The sequence below is a fragment of the Eretmochelys imbricata genome, chromosome 13 (genome assembly GCF_965152235.1).
Source record: "Eretmochelys imbricata isolate rEreImb1 chromosome 13, rEreImb1.hap1, whole genome shotgun sequence".
Lineage (NCBI taxonomy): Eukaryota > Metazoa > Chordata > Testudines > Cheloniidae > Eretmochelys > Eretmochelys imbricata.
In genome coordinates this window covers 15,352,351-15,372,166 of record NC_135584.1, presented here as the reverse complement: position 1 = coordinate 15,372,166, position 19,816 = coordinate 15,352,351, and the positions used below count along the sequence as shown (strand labels likewise).

Sequence of the window (19,816 nt, the reverse complement as noted above, 5' to 3'; positions counted from 1 at the left end):
TTAACAAGGATTAACTAAAAATACTTCAAATGTTATGTTTTAAGGCCTCCATTTTTTGAAGTTCCTTAAAAGGCTTAAACACAAAATTCAGATCACAAAATTCTGCTCCATTATGTTACATGAGGGTGGTTTTTTCTTTACATGGTATTGGTTTCATTCTTAAAGGGTGAGACAGGACTTGTTCCATTTTCCTGAAACAAAGGAATGTGTATGCCCCTTCTTGTATACAAAAACAAATATCATTCCCTCAAGTTCCTTGATATTAGCTTTTGATGTGCCCTGAAACATGCTATTTGTGTCTGACAAAAGACAGAAAACGTGCATTCTAGTGTGGAAATATTTCACTCCATCACGCAGCTATGGGGTTTTGAATTTCCACCAGATCCTCAGTGTGATAAACTCACCATTATGCAGATTATTTAAAACGTCAAACATACCAGCAAGAGGAAATGTCTCTTTCTACCATATAAGGGCCTCTATGGAGATTTTATGTGGGATTTCCACAGCCTTTATCACAGCAGAGATCAAAACACTCTTCATTCGGAATTAAAAGTTGAAGCCAAATGTTTATGAAAACAAGTCAAATGCACCCTAGAATCAGAAATAGTTTGTTTTGAGCCATTTCATTAAGCTTTTGTCTTATACAGCCTAACACTATATAAACTGTGGAGCACGGCAGAGAGGGGTTGGGAAAATATTGTTTTTATATGGCTGGTAATTGCCAGTGATCTGTATCTTAAGGAGCACCCACTCGGTAGGAGTTCTTTTCACATTTCTTACTATTTGTGTAGTTTCTCTATTATGCTCTGTTGCCCAGGGAAGGGAAAAAAAAGTGAGAGAAAACAAGAACAATCCTGGAATTGTAAGCAAAGACCTAGCTCTCTATCAAGCAGAAACTCAGCCTGCAGATTTTAAAACAAAAGTGGTCCTGTAGGTTTTGAAATGTGATTGTTGACCATTACAATCCAAACAACTGTCCTGTAAAACATTACTTAAACTTTCTAGAAGTTTGCTGATTTTTAACTAAAATATTTATGGGCTTAAAGAAGTAACAGCAGCAACCCATTAAAAAAAGGCAAAATAGGCTCAGTAATAATTTCTCTTTTACGCAGAATAAAGGATACAGCCCTCTATAGTAAGGAAATTATTAATTTTTATTATTAATTATTATTATACCAGTACTGGAGTTTGGCTACTATATTCCAAATAAGAAGTGATCCAAAGAGGATTCTCCCTTTTTCGCTATCAAGAAAGCAGCTTATTGAATCTTAAAGCTGTTATCCAAAAGGATGCATTAGAAAATTGGTGAACAGGAGGAAAACTGCAAGTCACAAATAATTGCAAAATTCCGAAGCTGTTGCAGTACGGCATACTGGTGAGTTCATGTTTGACTGGTGAAATTAGTTGTGCTTGGAAGTACATTAACAAGATACTGTTCAAGTGAACAGAAAATCCAGATCTCTGTAGAGAAGGAACTGGCAGGAATTCAAAGCAGGAGAAAGATGCACAGAGGAAGACAAGATGATGCTAATGCAGGGAAGCACCTAGGCCTCTTTTTAAATCCATCCCTATTCAGGAAAGCACATAAGCACATGCTTACATCTCACCGACGAAGGTCATGTCTACACTACCACTTATGTCCGCAAAGCTTATGTTGCTCAGTGGGTGAAAAAAACCCACACCCCTGAGCAACACAAGTTTCGCCTGCATAAGTGGTAGTGTGCACAGCGCTATGTCAGTGGGAGAGCTTCTCCCACCGACATAGCTACCATTGCTCGCTGGTTCAGTTACGTCGACAGGAGAGCTCTCTCCCATCAGCAAAGAGCAGCTACACGAGAGATCTTACAGTGGTGCAGCTGCGTCGGTAATGTCTCATGTGTTGACATAGCCTTAAGTTCATGCTTAACTCTGACTAAGCTGCCTAGATTTGTGCCCACGGGGCAGTGGGGAGAAGAGAGAAAAACTACACGAGTTCTAGATTTTGTAGCAATTTAGAGACATTCAACAGCACAGATTACAATTTCCTGATGAATATTCTTATGACAAATTAGTTCTGCCACAGTTATTCCTCAAGTATAGCCGTGTTCAGTTTCAATCCTTATTCTCCCTCTCCCATGCTGATGGCCATCTATAGGGCTGAAATTGCCCTCAATTAAAAACACATGGCAACATTTTAAAAGCCTTTAAGTCACTTGTACTGTCTCTTCGACTGCCCTTCTCAATGTGATACGCTCTTGTTATTTGTATGGTGATAGTACTTCAGAGCCCCAGTCATTGACCACGCCCCCTATCATGCTAGGTGCTGTAGAAACATATCCAAAAAACAATCCTTGCACCAAACAGCTTACAATTTAAGTATCTGGAGTTTTGGTAAATTCACCCAAAAATAATTAATTAAAATTAATGGTAATAAGACTCTATTACTAATGCTACTGGTGACTTTCGTATACCCGGGGCCTAACTGTCTGAGGTCTCTGGTGGCTGACAATTAAGCCCCTGAAAGTTGCTAGCTTCCATTCCTACTGTGCAAAATGGTTTAATTCTTTCCCAAAAATTGTTATGAAAATACATATTTTAAAGTTTAGATAATCACTACTAATGTGCCCACTGCACATTTGAGCCTTACAATAAATAGTTTCATGATTCCTTCTATATACATTCTGTTCTGACTGGACCACTGTAGTGTCTCATTTATTGCTACCTCACCAAATATATTTTAAAAAATTAATGAAATGGCTTGTATTATATGCTAGTGTCCAGCTGCCCATCCCACTCAGTTTCTTTCAAGAATTAGTGAAGTTAAGAAGGAAGGGAGGGAAAATCATTCATGGGAAACGTAATTGCAATATGAAAAGAACTAAGAAAAGGTCAGGCCCCTTATAGATCAATGAATAGAACACAGAAGGAAACTCTTTTATACCTTTAAATAGATGTAGTAAACCCTTCTTTGATGGGACTTTTGCTGGTTGCCAAGCATTTTAAATGTTGTAGTGAGAACATGTTATTAAAAGGGGATTTAATATTCAGCAACTGCTATGGTTTATTCCACAGCAGCCTCACAGTTCCCAGCCTGTGAAATATGCATAATCTTAAGCAACTACATGCAAAAGAAGGCTTGTTCTCAGAAAATTGCAAAATGTTCATAGCATGAATCCCACATGCAGCTTTTTTTACACACATGCTCAGATCACTCCTCCTTCAAATTGAGAGGCTACCTTTTTTTGTGATATCAAAGAGGACTGAACCCCAAAAAAGAAGCTACTTAATTTCAGCTCACTCTCATTAAAAAAAAAAGCTCCTGGCATCACTGGGCAGCACTGCTAGCTGTGCCATGGTTAAAACTATTATTCTTCAGTTAAAGTGGGATTTACACTTCTTTGTTAGGCATAATATAGATAATGATCTGAGCCAAAAATCACACCACTGATACTTAGGGTACAGAATGAAATTTTGAGGAAGTCTGAAGTGAATCTATCCTATAGTTTAACTGTCTGGAAATACCCTATTAAAAATTTTGATCTAGTGTCTATTTTATTTTTGGCTTATAAATGACTTAACAGTCTGAACTATTCAGAGAGTTCAAGGGAGGGGCAGCTAAACAAAATATATTCAAAATACACAAATTAGCAATATCCCTGGTTAACGTTTCTGTCGTTGTCATGAAAACCACATTCAAAAATATTAGCTGAATGTCAACATGTAATATTTTTCACAACAAAGCACTAGTGACACACTAAGATGTGAGCTTTTTGGCAAAGAGGGTCAGGTGGTGGTGGCAGGGTTATGGAAGTGCATGCCCAGTAGAGCCAGGTAGAAACTGGAATTTGGCACGTACCCAGATGACATATCTTAAGATATGCAAGAGCAAAGTTCTTCTACTCCTCCTACACACTTCAGAGAGGAGAGCATGACACCATGCTTTTCTCTACACAATCTCCAAGGAGCTTGGTGCAAAGTATTTTCTACCCCAGACTGTGTTATACTTTCAGGGATCCATTTCTTTCATACGATCACAAGCACGTACAGAAAAATTAGAGTTCAGGCTGCTTAACTCTTCCGCAAAATACGTAATGTCATCGTTATCATTAAAAAAACGTTAAGCATAAAAAACCCCCTGGAAATAATGAAATAGCTTATGCACATTTCATTACCCCTTCTCACATATCTGGTTTAATGATAATATTAACATCTGAAAAGTCACCTTATATGTTTCAGCCACCTTAACGCTGACCTACACATTTATGAGCGCCTTCAGCACTTAGGTCACTAATTATACACTTTACATGGTTATAAGAAGAATATAATTAGTGGTGCATACGTTGAAAGAGTTCTTAAGTTTGTATAGTAGGGTCACAGCTAAGGTAACATGCAAGGTGAATTTTCATGCCATAGTCAAGTGCATGTATAAAGTGTTGGGGTAATAATGGGTGTGTATGTAAATTATCTTAACTAGATATGCTGTGTCCTTCTAACTGCCCCTGGACCCTACTGGACCGAACCCCTCCCACCCTTATCTGTTGCATGTCCCTTTGGCTAACTGGTGTCTGGAAAGTTTTTTAAGCTAGAACAAGGTTATTAGAACGTTTAAGTAAATAACTGCCACCGATAATCTGCAGTTTTCTTTCTTTCTTTAGTTATTAACAGCTATGCGTTAGTTTTGTATTTTGTATCTGGGTTTATATTTACTTCAGCAACCTTATTAGATCTTGGTTTGTGAAAATCTTTCATTGCACACAGCAGAGCACATTATTTCCTTCCATACAAGTGACAAGCCAGGAAGTGTACCTGGAAAGCAAAAGTATTATTGAAAGACTCATGCACAACTACTCATGTGAATAAAATACAATTTTGAACCCCCACACGATCGCTACCTCAGGCCTAGTTTTGCCTTCATTCCATCTACCATCTACTTGCTGCTCTTGGATCTCTCCCTCTCCTTGGCCACTGAGGGACCTCCCTTCCTTTAAAAAACACTGCTCCCATGAGGCCATTCACTGATAATCAGGCAACTAAAGGATCTATAGTAGAGGAGGGACAAGGATACTTTGCTTTCATTTTGCAGAAGCAAACTCCAAGGTGATTCAGTTCCAGGTTCCATTTTCTCCAACGTGCCATGGTACCACAAAGGAAAGGTCAGGGAACAGGTTTTACAATGGCCTGCGATTTAGGCCTATCAGTTTTCAAGAGCCTGATCTGCCTGAAAGTTCAACCTACATCCAACGTTTGCCTGGACTGGTGTGTGTGTGTGTGTAATTTAAATTTTAAATTTATGGAAAGGAACTACATCTTTCCATTCAGCCTGCACAGTACCAAATACAGCCTCACACACCCTATAAATAGAACACTGAGATTCTTACCACTTTGCATACAATGTGTCCAGGAGTTACTTGAAATAACTTGCCCATTCACATTTGCTCTCGATTTATTTCCTAGGGGAACGTTCAATAACTGGCAGCTTCAACTATACTTACGCAAGAAGCTATCTGCAAGTCTACCGAGACCTGTAGTGCTCCAGTGCTAAAAGCAACAAAGTGGACATTAAGCCACGCGCCTGCATGCCTGTAACCCTCCCGCCCTCCTTGAACTCTGCTTCTCTGACTGTCAGCAACATTTGATTGAGTTGCAACTCTTGCTATTCCAGCAGTCTGCTACAGGATACAGAGGGGCAGAGGCAGAGAACTGGAGCCAAAGAGCTGACCTCTTGCTGTGAGCTTGCTGTAGATCTGGGAGTTTACTTCCTTGTCGCGTGTGTAACATCGGATCTCCTCCACTGCCTCGCGAATGATGGTAACTGCAAGCACAAAACCCTAAAGGGGGAGAAAAAAACTAAATGAGTAAGAGGCCAGAAAACATCCTCTGTCTCAGATCCATGTAATGCACAATATTGACCAATGCCCATGTCTATATTCAATGTTTTCGTCTTGTTTTCCTGACTTATTACTGCTTACTTATTTTGATGAGTGTTATACAGAACACTGATACCAAGATAACAATACACTCACATTTTTTAAATATAGTTTTATTTATAGGCTTTCTGTACTGCTTGCCAGGCACATCACAAGCAATTTACCCTCACAACACCCTTGTAAGGTAGGGAAGTTTTATTTCCATTTTACAGATGGGAACTGAGGCAGAGAGAGATTAAGGCCTGGCTCCTAGCAGGTATTCAGGTGAATAACCTGGTCTACATCTAAAACTTAGGTCAACCTAGCTACAACACTCAGGGCTCTGAAAAATTTCTCACCCTGCACAACATAGTTAGTTTGACCTAACCCCCACTGCAGACCCAGCCAGATTGATGGAAGAATCCTTCCATTGATCTAGTTACTGCCTTTTGGAGAGATGGATTACCTACACTGATGGAGAAACTCTTTCTGTTGATGCAGGAAACATCTATACTACGGCTCTACAGAGGAACAGCTGCAGAGCCATAGTCGTGCCGCTGTAGCGTAAATATGGGCTAACCCCCAGTGAAATCAAAGGGAGTTTCATGCCTAAACATGTTGAAGGGCCTGGGCCGCTGTGGCTTGCCCCAGATCACACAGGAAACCCACTGCACGGCCAGATCTCCCGAGACCTTGTCTTGTGCCTTAAGCACAAGACTATCCAGGACAGTTCATCTAATTTGATCCTACGAACATACATGTGCCTAACTTTATTACCATGACTAGTGCCTCAAAATTAATGTGACTACTCACAGTACTAAAGCACAGACGAGAGGAACTATTTCAGTTTCTTACAGCATGGAGAACATGCACATCATACTTTTAGTATTACCAGACTCTAAAAATAAGCAGAGCTCAGACAAAGCAACTCTCTCTTTGGGCTAGTATCGCAAACTCATTTTATATTAGACATTATTCAGCTCTGATTCACTACATTGCTAAATCTGGCATGTCAATGAACAGAGCTGCAAGTGCTTTATACTCCATGTGAAAATTCATATTACAGAATCTTGTCATCAGGCAGCAGGGATCTTGTCAACCAATGTATTTGTTAGGTATCCAATCAAATTCAATTTTTTTTTAATTGTTTGAAAACATGACAGTTGAAACATGAAAACCACAGACAGATTTATAAATAATGCAGAAAAGGGTTTGATAAGTAAATAACAAATGGGATAAGAATTTTTGCGTGCCCAACTTAAGCTGCCTTTCAAGGGACTTGATTTTCAGAAAGTGCTGAGCACCTACCCTTTGAAAATCAGGCCTCTTTAAAGACACCTCAAGTCAGGCACCCCAAAATTACAGATCATATTGGAAAACCTTGGGCATAGAGTGTTCACAATATTACTACCTGACACTGACAATAATTAACCTTTTCACGTGTCCTTTTTTGTTTTGTTTTTTTCAAACAAGAAACTGTCTCTGGTTTACTGAAACTGAAGGACAGCATTTTCTGCAACTAAATTCAGACATTCTTATAGCTTTGGTTTTTGTGCACACAGTCTCACCTAAAACATACAACACTGCAATAAAATTGTGCAGTGTCTTAGCTACAGTTCATACGTATCAGTGCACAACCACAGGATACATTAGAAAAAATCTGACATTAGCTTTGAAATGCAGAAGGTATTGCATGTATTTGCATTATTTAAAGGGGGCATTTTCAAAAGGACCTAACTCAAGCGCCTTTGAAAGTTTCAGCCTAAAAACTTTCCTGTTTATTAGACTGCGGGAGGTTTAATTAAGATACACAGGATTTAAAATATCAAGCCTCCCCGCCCCCTTTTCAAGGTCACTTGAGTATTTAGCAAAGAATACACTTTGGTACCTATTCTAATAATAGATAATAATAATTCTAATCATTCCACAAATTGTACACAGTGCCAATTAATGTTAATGGCAACTTTCTGCCTGTACAATAGAGAAGAACTATTCAAAAAATGCTAATTTTTATAAGATTTTTTTTTTTAAGTTTTCAAAATTTCCTCCATAAACTTCTCCATTTTTTTGACAAAACCCCAATATACTGAAAAATTAGAGTCTCCATTGTGTGACCACCATTAAAATGTTCCCAATATATTTTTGGACAAAATGAAAATAAAAGCCATTTTTCATGAAAAAAAAAACAACAACATGTTTTGACAAGACAAAAAAACAAAACAAAAAAATCCTACCAGCTTTGTTGTGGAGAGAAGAGAGTTGGTTAAATATACAAACTACTGAGATAGTCTCTCATTACCTTCCATACATATTACCCATTAACATTAACAGGAATTATATTCTTACATCAAGAGAGAATATGTCCTTAAGGCTTGGAATTGCTTTAATAATGTAAACATGACATTGAATAGATTCAAATTACAGAAGCCAGGAAGGCAATAATATACAAGATGATCTTTTGATAGAAGCATTTCATTCCAGAAGGGCTAGGGTCAGTACATTTCACTTTGAGCCACTCAAAGATATATCAGTTGGGTAACTGACAAGCAAAAAAAGACTGAAGGCTTCTCTGTCACTTAACGATTTCAAAAACTCCTAGGTGCTTTCAGATAAAAGGGAAAGAAACAATCCGTGTTGATTATTTTTAGCTTGCTTTGTGGATCAGGAATCTAAAGAGTTTGGGTATCTGAATTTCAAATAATCATCCAAAAATATTCCCACATGTGCTGCCTCACTATGCCATCATGTATGTCATTCTATACCGAACACTTGTATCAGCAGTCAGTAATGAACAAAGACCTTTCTTATACTACTCTCTAGCAGCTCATATGCTGAGTCCTAATTGCTCATCTGGCCTAGACAAATCACAATTGCTTATAGGATTCTATAAAAAACCTGTTGGGGGATAGGGGAGAGGGAGTGGGGGGGGGGGGGAGGGGCTTGTTCAAACTAGTTTTGTGACACACTCACTTTTCCTAAACAGGGCAAATACAATAACTTTGTCATACGTATATCCGAAAACATGAATTCAACCAGGCACAGGACTGACTACCAGCAGAGTTTTAGTAATAACTTCATGATATTCTTTACTTCTGCGGTATCAGTTTGCTTTTGCAAACAGGATTATCAGATTGAGGTAAATTTAATGGAAATCATTTTTCCCAATTCAGTTGAACATGGGGAGACTGTTTTACCATCAACACTGCAGGGATTTTACCACCCGTGATTTCCAAAGAGCAGCCTAAAAGTGTCATCTTTAAAATCATTGTGGATCTGTGATTATTTTAAATATGTTTTTGCTTCCTATATTGAAAGCAACAAGTTACACCCAAGGATTTCTAAACCCTGTTGGAAGATCCAGATAACTACAGTTCATTTGCAGCCCTGCTGAGTGAAGACAGATGGCAGCACAGGTTTGATGCAAGTGTTTTCTGCCATTTGTTTGTCAAAGCTGAACTGTTAATGTACTTAAAATACTATGCAGAAAACATAGGGTATTTCTTGGTGATTAACTATCAGCTGACCTCATGTGCAAGAGAGGGATGTAAACCCCCAGGAGGCTGCTTACTGGAAGTGGAAGGGAAAAAAGTTTAGAGGTGCATAGATTTTTAACAGGTTTCAGAGTAGCATCCGTGTTAGTCTGTATTCGCAAAAAGAAAAGGAAGATTTGTGGCACCTTAGAGACTAACACATTTATCTGAGCATAAGCTTTCGTGAACTACATCTCACTTCATCGGATGCATCCGATGAAGTGAGCTGTAGCTCACGAAAGCTTATGCTCAAATAAATGTGTTAGTCTCTAAGGTGCCACAAGTCCTCCTTTTCTTTTTATAGATTTTTAAGTGGCCGTTGTAGCTTCAATTGGCTTGTGCAGTGCGTTCCTATGTGCATTGCTCAGGTAGTTTAAATTATCTTATCATTCCATTGAATCACTCCTTATTGTGCCTTTTTAACTCTTCCTTCCCCCCCCCATACCTTCCCAAAAAAATCAGTGTTGTGTCCTTTTTTTAAAAAAATTCTAAATCACCATCCCTTTTTATCTGGTCTGCTCCTAAACACTTATTTCTATTGACCCAGAATACTATGTACTCTACAGTCAATGGAGTCAAAGTAGTCAGCCATAAAACCCAATGTCCAGAGTTTTAGAATTGCATGCACAGATGACTAGACATCTTACTGAAGAGCTGATATGAATATCTGTCATGACTGCCCAGGCGTGCATATGTACATGTACATGCAAATGCACATAATTCTGAAAACAGGAACCTAAATATTAAAAAAAAGTCATCTCCTGACACCTTACCACCCTGACTTCCACTGGAGACAGCAACATGGCAAGGTTCCTCTGAGCAGTTGGCAGCAGAAAGGGAGCTTGGTTTATGCACACAGCAAGAGGTAAGGGGCAGACAGAAAACATTTGAGAACTCTGTAATAAGGAAGTTATTCAACTCTTCCTGCAGATTTGAGATTGAAATAAAGCCACATGGAACCCTTGTGGATGCACCAATTTACTCTAGAGATCTGCCTAACAACCGTAACGACAGATGGGAAACCCCATCTCAAATACTTAGCTAGCATCCTTTCCCAAAGACTGTAGCGAACTTGGCTTTCTGACTTCTTCCAACCTCAGGGGAAATATATGTTTGGAAAATGACAAATCAGTAAGTGTGTGTGTCAGGGGTTTCGGGGGGAAGCATCTATGCTCTAAGCAAATTTGAATAAATGAAATGTAAAAATATGTATTTTAAGAAACTAAAACATCTTATTTTAAAATCAGCCTGTTGACCCATCTAAAGACTCTAAGTCAAACTGTTTGGTGGGACTGCATGATTTGCTGTCGTTGCACATACGGTCATTCATTAAGGTCGCTTTTGAAAACTGCCCTTTGGTCCTTTGCTTCACCTGACAAGCTTTTCTGAAATCCTGCTGATTTGCAGCCCTCTTCTGGAATGCTGTGCCAAAGCAAAATGCTCTGATGCAGACCCTCCATCTTCACCCTTAACTTTCTAATAACTTAGCAGCTGTGATCAATACTCACAGGAGCCAGGAAGCTGTTTACTTTGCTCGCCATCTAGTCTCTCATTTTTTTGGAGTGTAGAAGTGGGCCAGTTGCCCCAGTGGTGGGTATGCCTAGTGGCAGTTGTATAAGAGACAAAGAATTATGCCCCTATTAACTCAGATGAAGAGGGTATCGGTAACGGAGTCCTACCATACCTTAATGTCCAACCTTTATGAAATTAATTTAAAAGCGAGAACAAGCATCTGCACTCAGAACATTTAGAGAGCAGACTTCCTACAAATAAGCTGCCAAAAAAGCATGTGAGACACAGAATTACTTAGATCAGAGAGATAAGACAACAAAGGACATTTTGTATTTAAACACGGACACTTTCTTGAATAAACAAACCGTAGATTACCTACCAAGGGAACCCAATAGGTGTAAAGTGCACCAAGCCTCATTTCAGGGACAAATTGAGAGCAGGCCAGAAGCAAGAAGTAAAGATTAAAAAAGTATTTGAACTGGTTAAACAGCACCTACAAAAAAAGGGAGGAGGGGAGAGGTTAATGGAGATCTCAGAGTTATGCATATTGAACTAGTGATAAGAGACATTCATTTCTGCTAGCTCCTGTAATGTCTAAATCCTAAATAATGATAGCAAAGTAGTGCTGGAAATAATTTCCAAAAGATCATCTTGGTGAATATAACAACATGCACACAAATGTAGCTGTGCTATATAACAGATTCTGCAGTAGTTAGTCTTTAATACATACATATAATTTTACCTTTAAACTTTTGATAAATACCACTCAGAAAAGTGACAGCAACTGTAAATAGTGGATGTGTAACCAACATTATGTTTTGCCTACAAAAATCTGCTAAATATATATTTAAAACAAATGCAGTTTGAACTTGAACTGGTTTTGAAAGTAGTTCCACTGTCCCTTGCATACTGAACCATCACCAGTCAGACCTCTGTTTCAACAAGGAGTGGTTTTGCTTTTAAACTGATGACAGAGACTATGGGCTTGGCTTCACTTACATTTTATAGCGCTCTAACTTGCTGGCTCAGGGGTGTGAAAAATCACCCCCCTGAGTGCAGCAAGTCAGAGCGCTTTAAAGCACTAATGTAAACAGGCTCCAAGAGCTGGGAGCCAAGCGTTTGGCGCTAATCCCCTTGTGGAGGTGGATTACCAGGAGTGCTGGGTGAGCGCCCGACCACACTCTCACTTCAAAGCGCTACCGCGGGAGTGCTTCCGCAACAGAGCTTTGATGTTTCCAGTGTAGCCATGCCCTATGACAATGTGAGCTGAAAGCACAGGGCATACATGATCTGGCCATGCATCATAATGGTTCTGTGGCCAGAGGGTAGGTAGCCTGTGGATGCAACACAGAAGAGACGATGATAGGGAGGAAGGCCATCTGCCCTTTTGCCATTGTCAGGGAGAAATTGGAGCCAGCAAGAAGAAGAGCCAGCCAGCAAGGAAGAGCGTACCACAGAAAACTACAGCCAACAGGTGGGCAACAAGGGGATGTCCAAAAACTGCCCCAATCTGCTTCTGACTCGCCATGTGTCTCTCCCTAAATAAAGTGCTCCCTCCGCAGAATAGCCTCAAGAAATTCAGTACCTCAGTGATTTCTTCAGGTAATCCTCTTATTTATAGAGGTGAGATCATCCAATCAGAGAATAGAACACATATCAGGTGACTTAGCTACCTAATCACCCAAACCAGTATCAAATATTCAAAGGAGTACTTGCTGTGAGCAGTTTTCAAAAATCCATATGCCCAAGCACATTCATAAGAACTCTTCATTGAAGGACTATGAATAAACAGATTTGAGAAAAGCATAATATGGGGGTGAGAGTGGAAGTGGTCAAATCTGATGAACAGGTTGTCTGTCCAGCTCATCAGGTGCTACACTGAGATAACTTATCCATAGGCCAAAAGAAATAAACCTGCCAGGTAACCCATTAAGCAACATATGCAATCTGATCAGTTGTATCCCAGCACTGGGAGAAGTTTCTCAATGAGCTTGCTTAAGAGACACATGTTGGACACTAGGTAATAGTCTACAGTCACCAGAGCATGTCTGCTCTGCCAGTGAATTTTGGAAAGAAACCCTGAATATGCTGCCAGAGAACTGACTGCCTGTGTGGGCCTGCGTGATTCAGTGGAACAAGAACCCCATGTAACAGTATAGAGGTGTTCTGGCTGCCATTCCAGCCCATGAGCTTCGAAAGCAGTAGCATAAGGGCTGCAATGAAATCCATCCACATGACTCGGGTAGATTCCATTCATCCCCTCCCTTAAATCCTATAAGCTTTGGGCAGAGTGAATTTGACCCATAGAGACAACAATGCGAGATTTGTAAGGCATCTATTCTACAACCATACAAACTACTAGTTAATTTTACGTTCAACAAAAAGTGACGTTTAGGCAGTGCTGTGACTAGGCATTTTAATGCCGGGGTGAGCAAGCATATTTGCACCCCCTAACCCCTGCCCCATTTTTCTGTCCTGATGGCTTTGCGCGCTGGGCTGTTGCCCTGCTCTGGTTATGGCCCTGAGTTTAGGCAAAGTGTGTGAAGCACATTCCTAACTACTTTAAGGGATCAGAATATTAGCTCTTTCCTCTGACTTAAGGTTCAGCATTCACTATGTTGTAAAAACCACTGAAAATGAGGAAGGTGTTAGGGGTACGGAGTCATGAAGTTTAATGGGCATACATACCCCAGGAAGAAATGTAAAAAAGTTGTATTTCTGATTGTTGATCACATTGCGAGGGTATCTCTGGTCTCTTTTTTCTGGATGGCCAAGCCAAACCGTACGAGGCCTTGGGTCTCTTCTTCCGCAGCATCTCATACACTCACAACACCTATTGGAAGGACATATTTAATTTAAGAAGTCTCCATTTTATCCCCCTCCGTGATCCAGCCTACGTCCCCTGCCCTCACTTAACAAAACAGCCCGTATTTCTTCCACAAAACTTATTAAACACAGACTCTCCCCCATATCGTCCCCCAGCAAACTGCTAAATAAACCCATATAAAAACTACAGAAGTGTACTGAGCATTGCTGCTTGTTCAAATCACTTGCCATCTTCTATCTGTTCACTGTCCATTTAGATTGTAAGCTCCTTCGGTCTGAGACCTGGACTCTTTTTTGGTCTGCAAAGCACCTAGCACACTTGAGGCACTATAGGCCTGAGCCAAAGCCCATTAATGAAAAGATTTCCATGGGCTATGGATAAGGCCCTATATAAATTGTATTACTGTTAATGATATGCAGCATTTTTATGGTGCTTTCTACGTTCAAAGCACTGCACAGACATTAACTAGTTAATCCTCATTAACATCCCTGAAGGGTAGGTGGGTAATGCGTTATTAGATGTGAGGAAACCAACATTGAGAGATAACGTGACTCGCCCAAGTCCACACATTGAGTTAGCTCATCTCTTCCAAGATTAGATTGGAAACATCTGAGAAATTCTAATTTGAGATTCATGTTCTCTTATCATTCCCTGATTGAAGTCTCACATATTAGCATGAAAAGATCACAGGCTGATGCAGCCTTAGATATAAGGAACTCACATAGCAAAAAAAGGATTCTGGTTTTGTTTTGTCCTTTACTGTCAAAACAAGTTTCTGGAACTAAGGAAACAGAGTAGCAGGGACGCTCTCTGCATTGATCCAATTGCAGGATCTAGGCCTGAGTGACACAAAACTGCTCTGACTATATTTTGCTAGAAGAGTTGTTGCTTTACATTGTTTTACTTCATGGGTGCTGTATGAAGATCCACATGAACAAAAGGGTCAGTGAACTGACTATGGATGGGAAGCAGTAGAAATGTAAATACCCAATATGTTGTTAAATGCCCAAATCAAACTAACTGAAAAAAGATGCAGACTTTCTCCCTTCTCTGCAACCCCCTTAAGTGATAGGAACCTTAGCTGATACTTTTAACAATAGAAGGTACAAAATATTCAGATAAATATAAATTTTATTTGGCCCTTTAGTGTGTGTCATAACACAGTATTTGCCAAAAAACAAATGCATGGAGTATTAATGTTTTTATTTCTTCCAAAACAGTCACACAGAAAAACATCAAAATTGGAAGCCTGTTTTGATTTTCTACCCAGATAGCATTCTTTGTGCCATGGAAGCCACTCTCGTCCCCAGCAGTGCCGACTTTCTATGCTGGGGGGTGCTCAACCACCCGGCTCTTCCCCAGGTCCAGCCCCCACTCCATCCCTTCCCCCCAGTCCCCACCCACCTCTTCCCGCCCCCACCCTGCCACTTTCCGCCCCCTCCCCCGAGCCCTTGCTCCTCTCCCCTCCCAGCCAGTGTCTCCTGCACACCACAGAACAGCTGACCATGGTGGGCGAGAGGCGCTGGGAGGGAGGAGAGGGGAGGGGAGATGGCTGCCGGTGGGTGCTCAGCATCCACCATTTTTTCCCTGTCAATGCTCCAGCCCTGGAACACCCACAGACTCAGCACTATACTCCTCCCATCACCAACTTTAAATTAGCTAAAACAAACAAGAAATAAACATTTCCAGCTGTAATCCATTAATCTACTCTTCCCCCTTTTCTGGGGCTAACATTAAGGCTATGTGACATCTCCCCTGTCCTTTAGTAAAAGCCACAGAGGGAAATCCTGAAAGCCACAAATTTCAGCATAACTTGGGTAAAACTGATATTGTGCCTACAGGATACCTCCTACTGTACTGCAGATGTATCTGAAGTATGAACGATAAAATACTAGCCAAGCTACAGTATAAAGGAATGTTTCTATATCACCTACTTGCAAAACATGAGTATCTGCCATTTTGGCCCTATCATGAGTAATAAAAAGACCAAGGCCTGATCTTGCTGTAGCTGAAATCAACAAACTCTAAAGACATACATTTGCCAGAATCAGAAAACCGAATACATGTCATATTTCAGATAAATACTATATATAAGTTAAATTTCCTCCAACGTATGTTAGGACATCAACTCCCAGAAATCTATATTCATGGCTTTTGAAAGTAAACAGTGTCACCAATTCTCCTGATATTTGATGTTTTTCTTAAAGCCACAAGATTCCCAAGAGGTCAGATTACATGAGGATCTCGTCTTTTTTTTTTTTCAGCCCTGCTCGTGGCAGACTAAAGACAGAAAATGTGACCTGAGTGTTCCCTGAAAACTCAGAAACCTGAAGGCAAATAAAAATAACCCCCAAATCATTCCTTCTAAAACCCTCATGATTTTAAGGGACTCATGATTTTGGGAGCTTGACATGATTTTTAAATCTTTAGAGTTGGCAGTATTGAGTGAGTTTTCTTCCACGTGGACAGCTGAAACTGCTCAGGACCTCCCTCTTTCATGGCTATTTGTAGACTGGGCATGTTATTCGGAAGCACTGGTAGCTGCCACACCCTACAGTTTACACATGGGGTGGAATTCGGCCTCTCTGTCCTGTTTACAATCCTCACAAAAAGCTCCTGTACAGCACAGGGCAGGCAGCGCAGGTCAATGTCTGCTATCGCAGCTGTAATTTCAGAAAACAAATTTCACTATCTATTGCCCGAAAATGGTTTCAGGCAGTTGAAATCCACATTCGTATGAAACTCCACTTCACTCCCAAAGAATGTGAACAATATCAGTTTGTACTTTGTCACTGTGTCACAATCAATACTTGTGACATCACTGAGCAGCACGCACCAATCTTTCTTTCTATTGCTACACCTTAGGACACATATTTGCTGAATTACTAAAGTGAATCCTATCCGTAATGGGAGGGTTACCCACATTCTGCTAAGAAAAAGCAATGGCTTAAACACCCGAGCCTGCAGTGTTTATGCTCAATTAAATCTATGCACCTTTTGCATATGGTTCCTGACCAGGCTGTAAACTTGTACAGTTCCCTCGGTCTCCAGCTCCATAAAGAACACAGTACAATTCTGTCACCCTCCTGCTGATTTGGTAGTGATTTGGAATTCCATACTCATCCTGAAGAATATGGTCTCCCAATCTCCTCCCCAGCAAATAATTATTACATCTTTTCAAACCTATAATCGGAATGATCCATTCCATGTCCCATCAGTCCAAGGCAGGCTGCACCCTATCCCAAGGCCAGCTCTGTTTGGATCAGCAGTGTCGTTAAAACATCCAATGCAATACAGCAATCCTCTTTTTATTATCCACAAGTCAGTTACAACCATTTGGCACTTCTTCTGACACAACTTGACATGCATTATACTGCTTTGATGCCAGTTATAATAGCTAGCAAAAAATCTGGTCCCAAATGGATCAGAAAGAAATACAAAGGCCCCTAATACCCAGGAGAAATGGAGGAATAGGAGAACAAACAGATGAACATAAGAACGGCCTTACTGCGTCAGACCAATGGTCCATCTAGCCCAGTATCCTGTCTTTTAACAGCGGCCAGCACCAGATGCTTCAGAGGGAATTAACAAAAGAGGGCAATTATTGAGTGGTCCATCCACCGTCATTCAGTCCCAGCTTCTGGCAGTTGGAAGTTTAGGGACACCCAAAGCATGGGGTTCTGTCTCTGACCATCTTGGCTAATAGTCATTGAAGGACCTAGCCACTGTGAACTTATCTAATTCTTTTTTGAGGCCCAGTTACACTTTTGGCCTTCATGACATCCCACAGCAATGAGTTCCACAGGTTGACTGTGCGCTGTGTGAAGAAATACTTCCTTATGTTTGTTTTAAAGCTGCTGCCTATTCATTTCATTGGGTGATCCCTGGTTCATGTGTTATGTGAAGGGGTAAACAATACTTCCTTATTCACCTTCACCACACCATTCACGATTTTACAGACTTCTATCATACCCACCTTAGTCGTCTCTTTTCTAAACTGAACAGTCCCAGTCTTTTTAAATCGCTCCTCACATGTGTATTTCTGTATCTGCTAGAAGATACAGAAATTTCCCACTCTCCTTTGTCCTTACAAAAGGACACACTCGGGAACAGTCTCTCTCTTTTTCAAAATGGCAATGCTGTAGCCTTCCAGGTCAGCAAAGATTGTTTTTCCTTCAAGTCTCCTCCTGTCACTGCTTGAAATAAAAGCTAATGTTTTCCCCCCTTTTTATAGCAAAAGGATTTGTATTAGATTTCACTGACATTTGAAATACAGCCCAGTATCAGATGCAAGCTTACAACAGAATGCCTTGGAGATCAGAAAGAAATGCATATCTGACTCATTACATTAGATAACAATGTCAAGATGTCTGCCTTAAATTATAACAGTCATCTGCTCAAACAATTTGGGTAACTGTGTATCTAACTGATCAGAAATAAAGCAAGTAAATTTCCATTTAAGGAAGTATTCAATGCTTTCCGCAGGTAAACTCTCTGTATACGTATTGCAGAACAGGAAACAGCATGATGAATAGAGCACACCATTCACTGCTACAAAGGTGGTTTTATACAAAAGTATCAGCTTTCATGCATTCCACCCCCATCTGCAAATAAACACAGGGAAAAAAAAAATCTTATCTGCTAAGTAAACTCCTTCAGAATCCAAAAAGCTTGAAAATCCAATTGGTTTACAGAAGCTAGCATGGAAAAGGTAGTCTAACTCAAAGTATTTCATGGACATCTAACTGGATTAAACTTTTATAAGAGGCATTTTCTCACTCTTTTTAGACCAGTGCAAAATGATTTCCCACATAATCAGATCACTATTCTGATGTGATTACATTTCACTAAGAAGCAGTAAGTGAAACATCATCCGATGAAGTGAGCTGTAGCTCACGAAAGCTTATGCTCAAATAAATTTGTTAGTCTCTAAGGTGCCACAAGTACTCCTTTTCTTTTTGCGAATACAGACTAACATGACTGCTACTCTGAAACTTATCAGAAAGATAACGTGTGTGTGTTGTGGTATAGCCTAAGGGCACCAGTTAGATCAGAGCCCCATTGTGCTAGGTCCTGTACAAACATACAGTAAGTGACAGTCCCTACCCCCAAAGAGTTTATAATCTCAAAAGAAAAAATTATAATAAAAGTGATCACTATAACTATTAACTTTCGCAAAAACCTTCCTCACAGAAAGCGTGGAATCAAATAAAAATCTTGTCCCATATTACACAGTACTGCAGAGTACACTACTACTGCTCCTAAAGGTGAAAGACCTATGGATTCTCTCGACAGAATTACAGGCGGTTATGATTACAGAATAGTAGTTTTGGTCAAGAAGAAGGGTGAAATGCCATCAGCTAAAACACTGGATCCCAGCACTGGTTCCCTACAGCTTTGTCACGTTTCTGTAAAAACACACTGTGTCTAAATTATGGGTTCATCACCTTTTTCGGTCTATAACAATATACAGGTCAGCTTTATCACAGCCTCACCAGTTAGCATCTGCTGCTCACCCACAAACTATTTGTTCATTTGCTAGAGGAAAATGTATGAGAATTCTGGAAAATTTAATAGAAATAAATACAGCTTTCAGTGTTAGTAACTTGAGTGATTGAAGCAATGAACAGATATCTCAACTTATTGGAGTAAAATAATCTAGAACATCTTTTACCCTTCAAGTATCTATAATGACAGTTTCTGATTTTTAATGTGCGCTTTCACCCAGGTTATTTACATTTGATTACTTTTAGAAAATGACACTGTGTGTTAGTCTGCTGCTGTTTCCACGGTATGCATCCGATGAAGTGAGCTGTAGCTCACGAAAGCTCATGCTCAAATAAATTGGTTAGTCTCTAAGGTGCCACAAGTACTCCTTTTCTTTCTGTGTTTGTACAATACCTAGCACATTTTTGACTGGTCTTTAGGTACTAACATAATAAACGTGATTCATAATAATTCAAAATCTATCCAATTTCAAAAGAGAGTTAAAAGTAGTTTCCGGTACCACTCTTGCATCTGAATCTCCCTGCCAATTTTTGCAGTTTTACAATCACACTTTC

The 19,816-nt window shown here is 40.0% G+C and overlaps 1 protein-coding gene across 2 annotated transcripts in view; it reads right to left on the bottom strand.

The window, feature by feature from the left end:
* The window catches only part of ATP9A (ATPase phospholipid transporting 9A), a 103,255-nt gene that overhangs the window by 54,613 nt on the left and 28,826 nt on the right, over positions 1-19,816 (bottom strand). For both annotated transcript variants that reach the window (XM_077832091.1, XM_077832092.1), the window contains exons 2-4: positions 13,616-13,760; positions 11,307-11,420; positions 5,699-5,807 (exon numbers count right to left, since the gene is read on the bottom strand). In XM_077832091.1, coding sequence (XP_077688217.1) covers positions 5,699-5,807; positions 11,307-11,420; positions 13,616-13,760 — 368 coding nt within the window. The remainder of the gene's footprint in view (positions 1-5,698; positions 5,808-11,306; positions 11,421-13,615; positions 13,761-19,816) is intronic.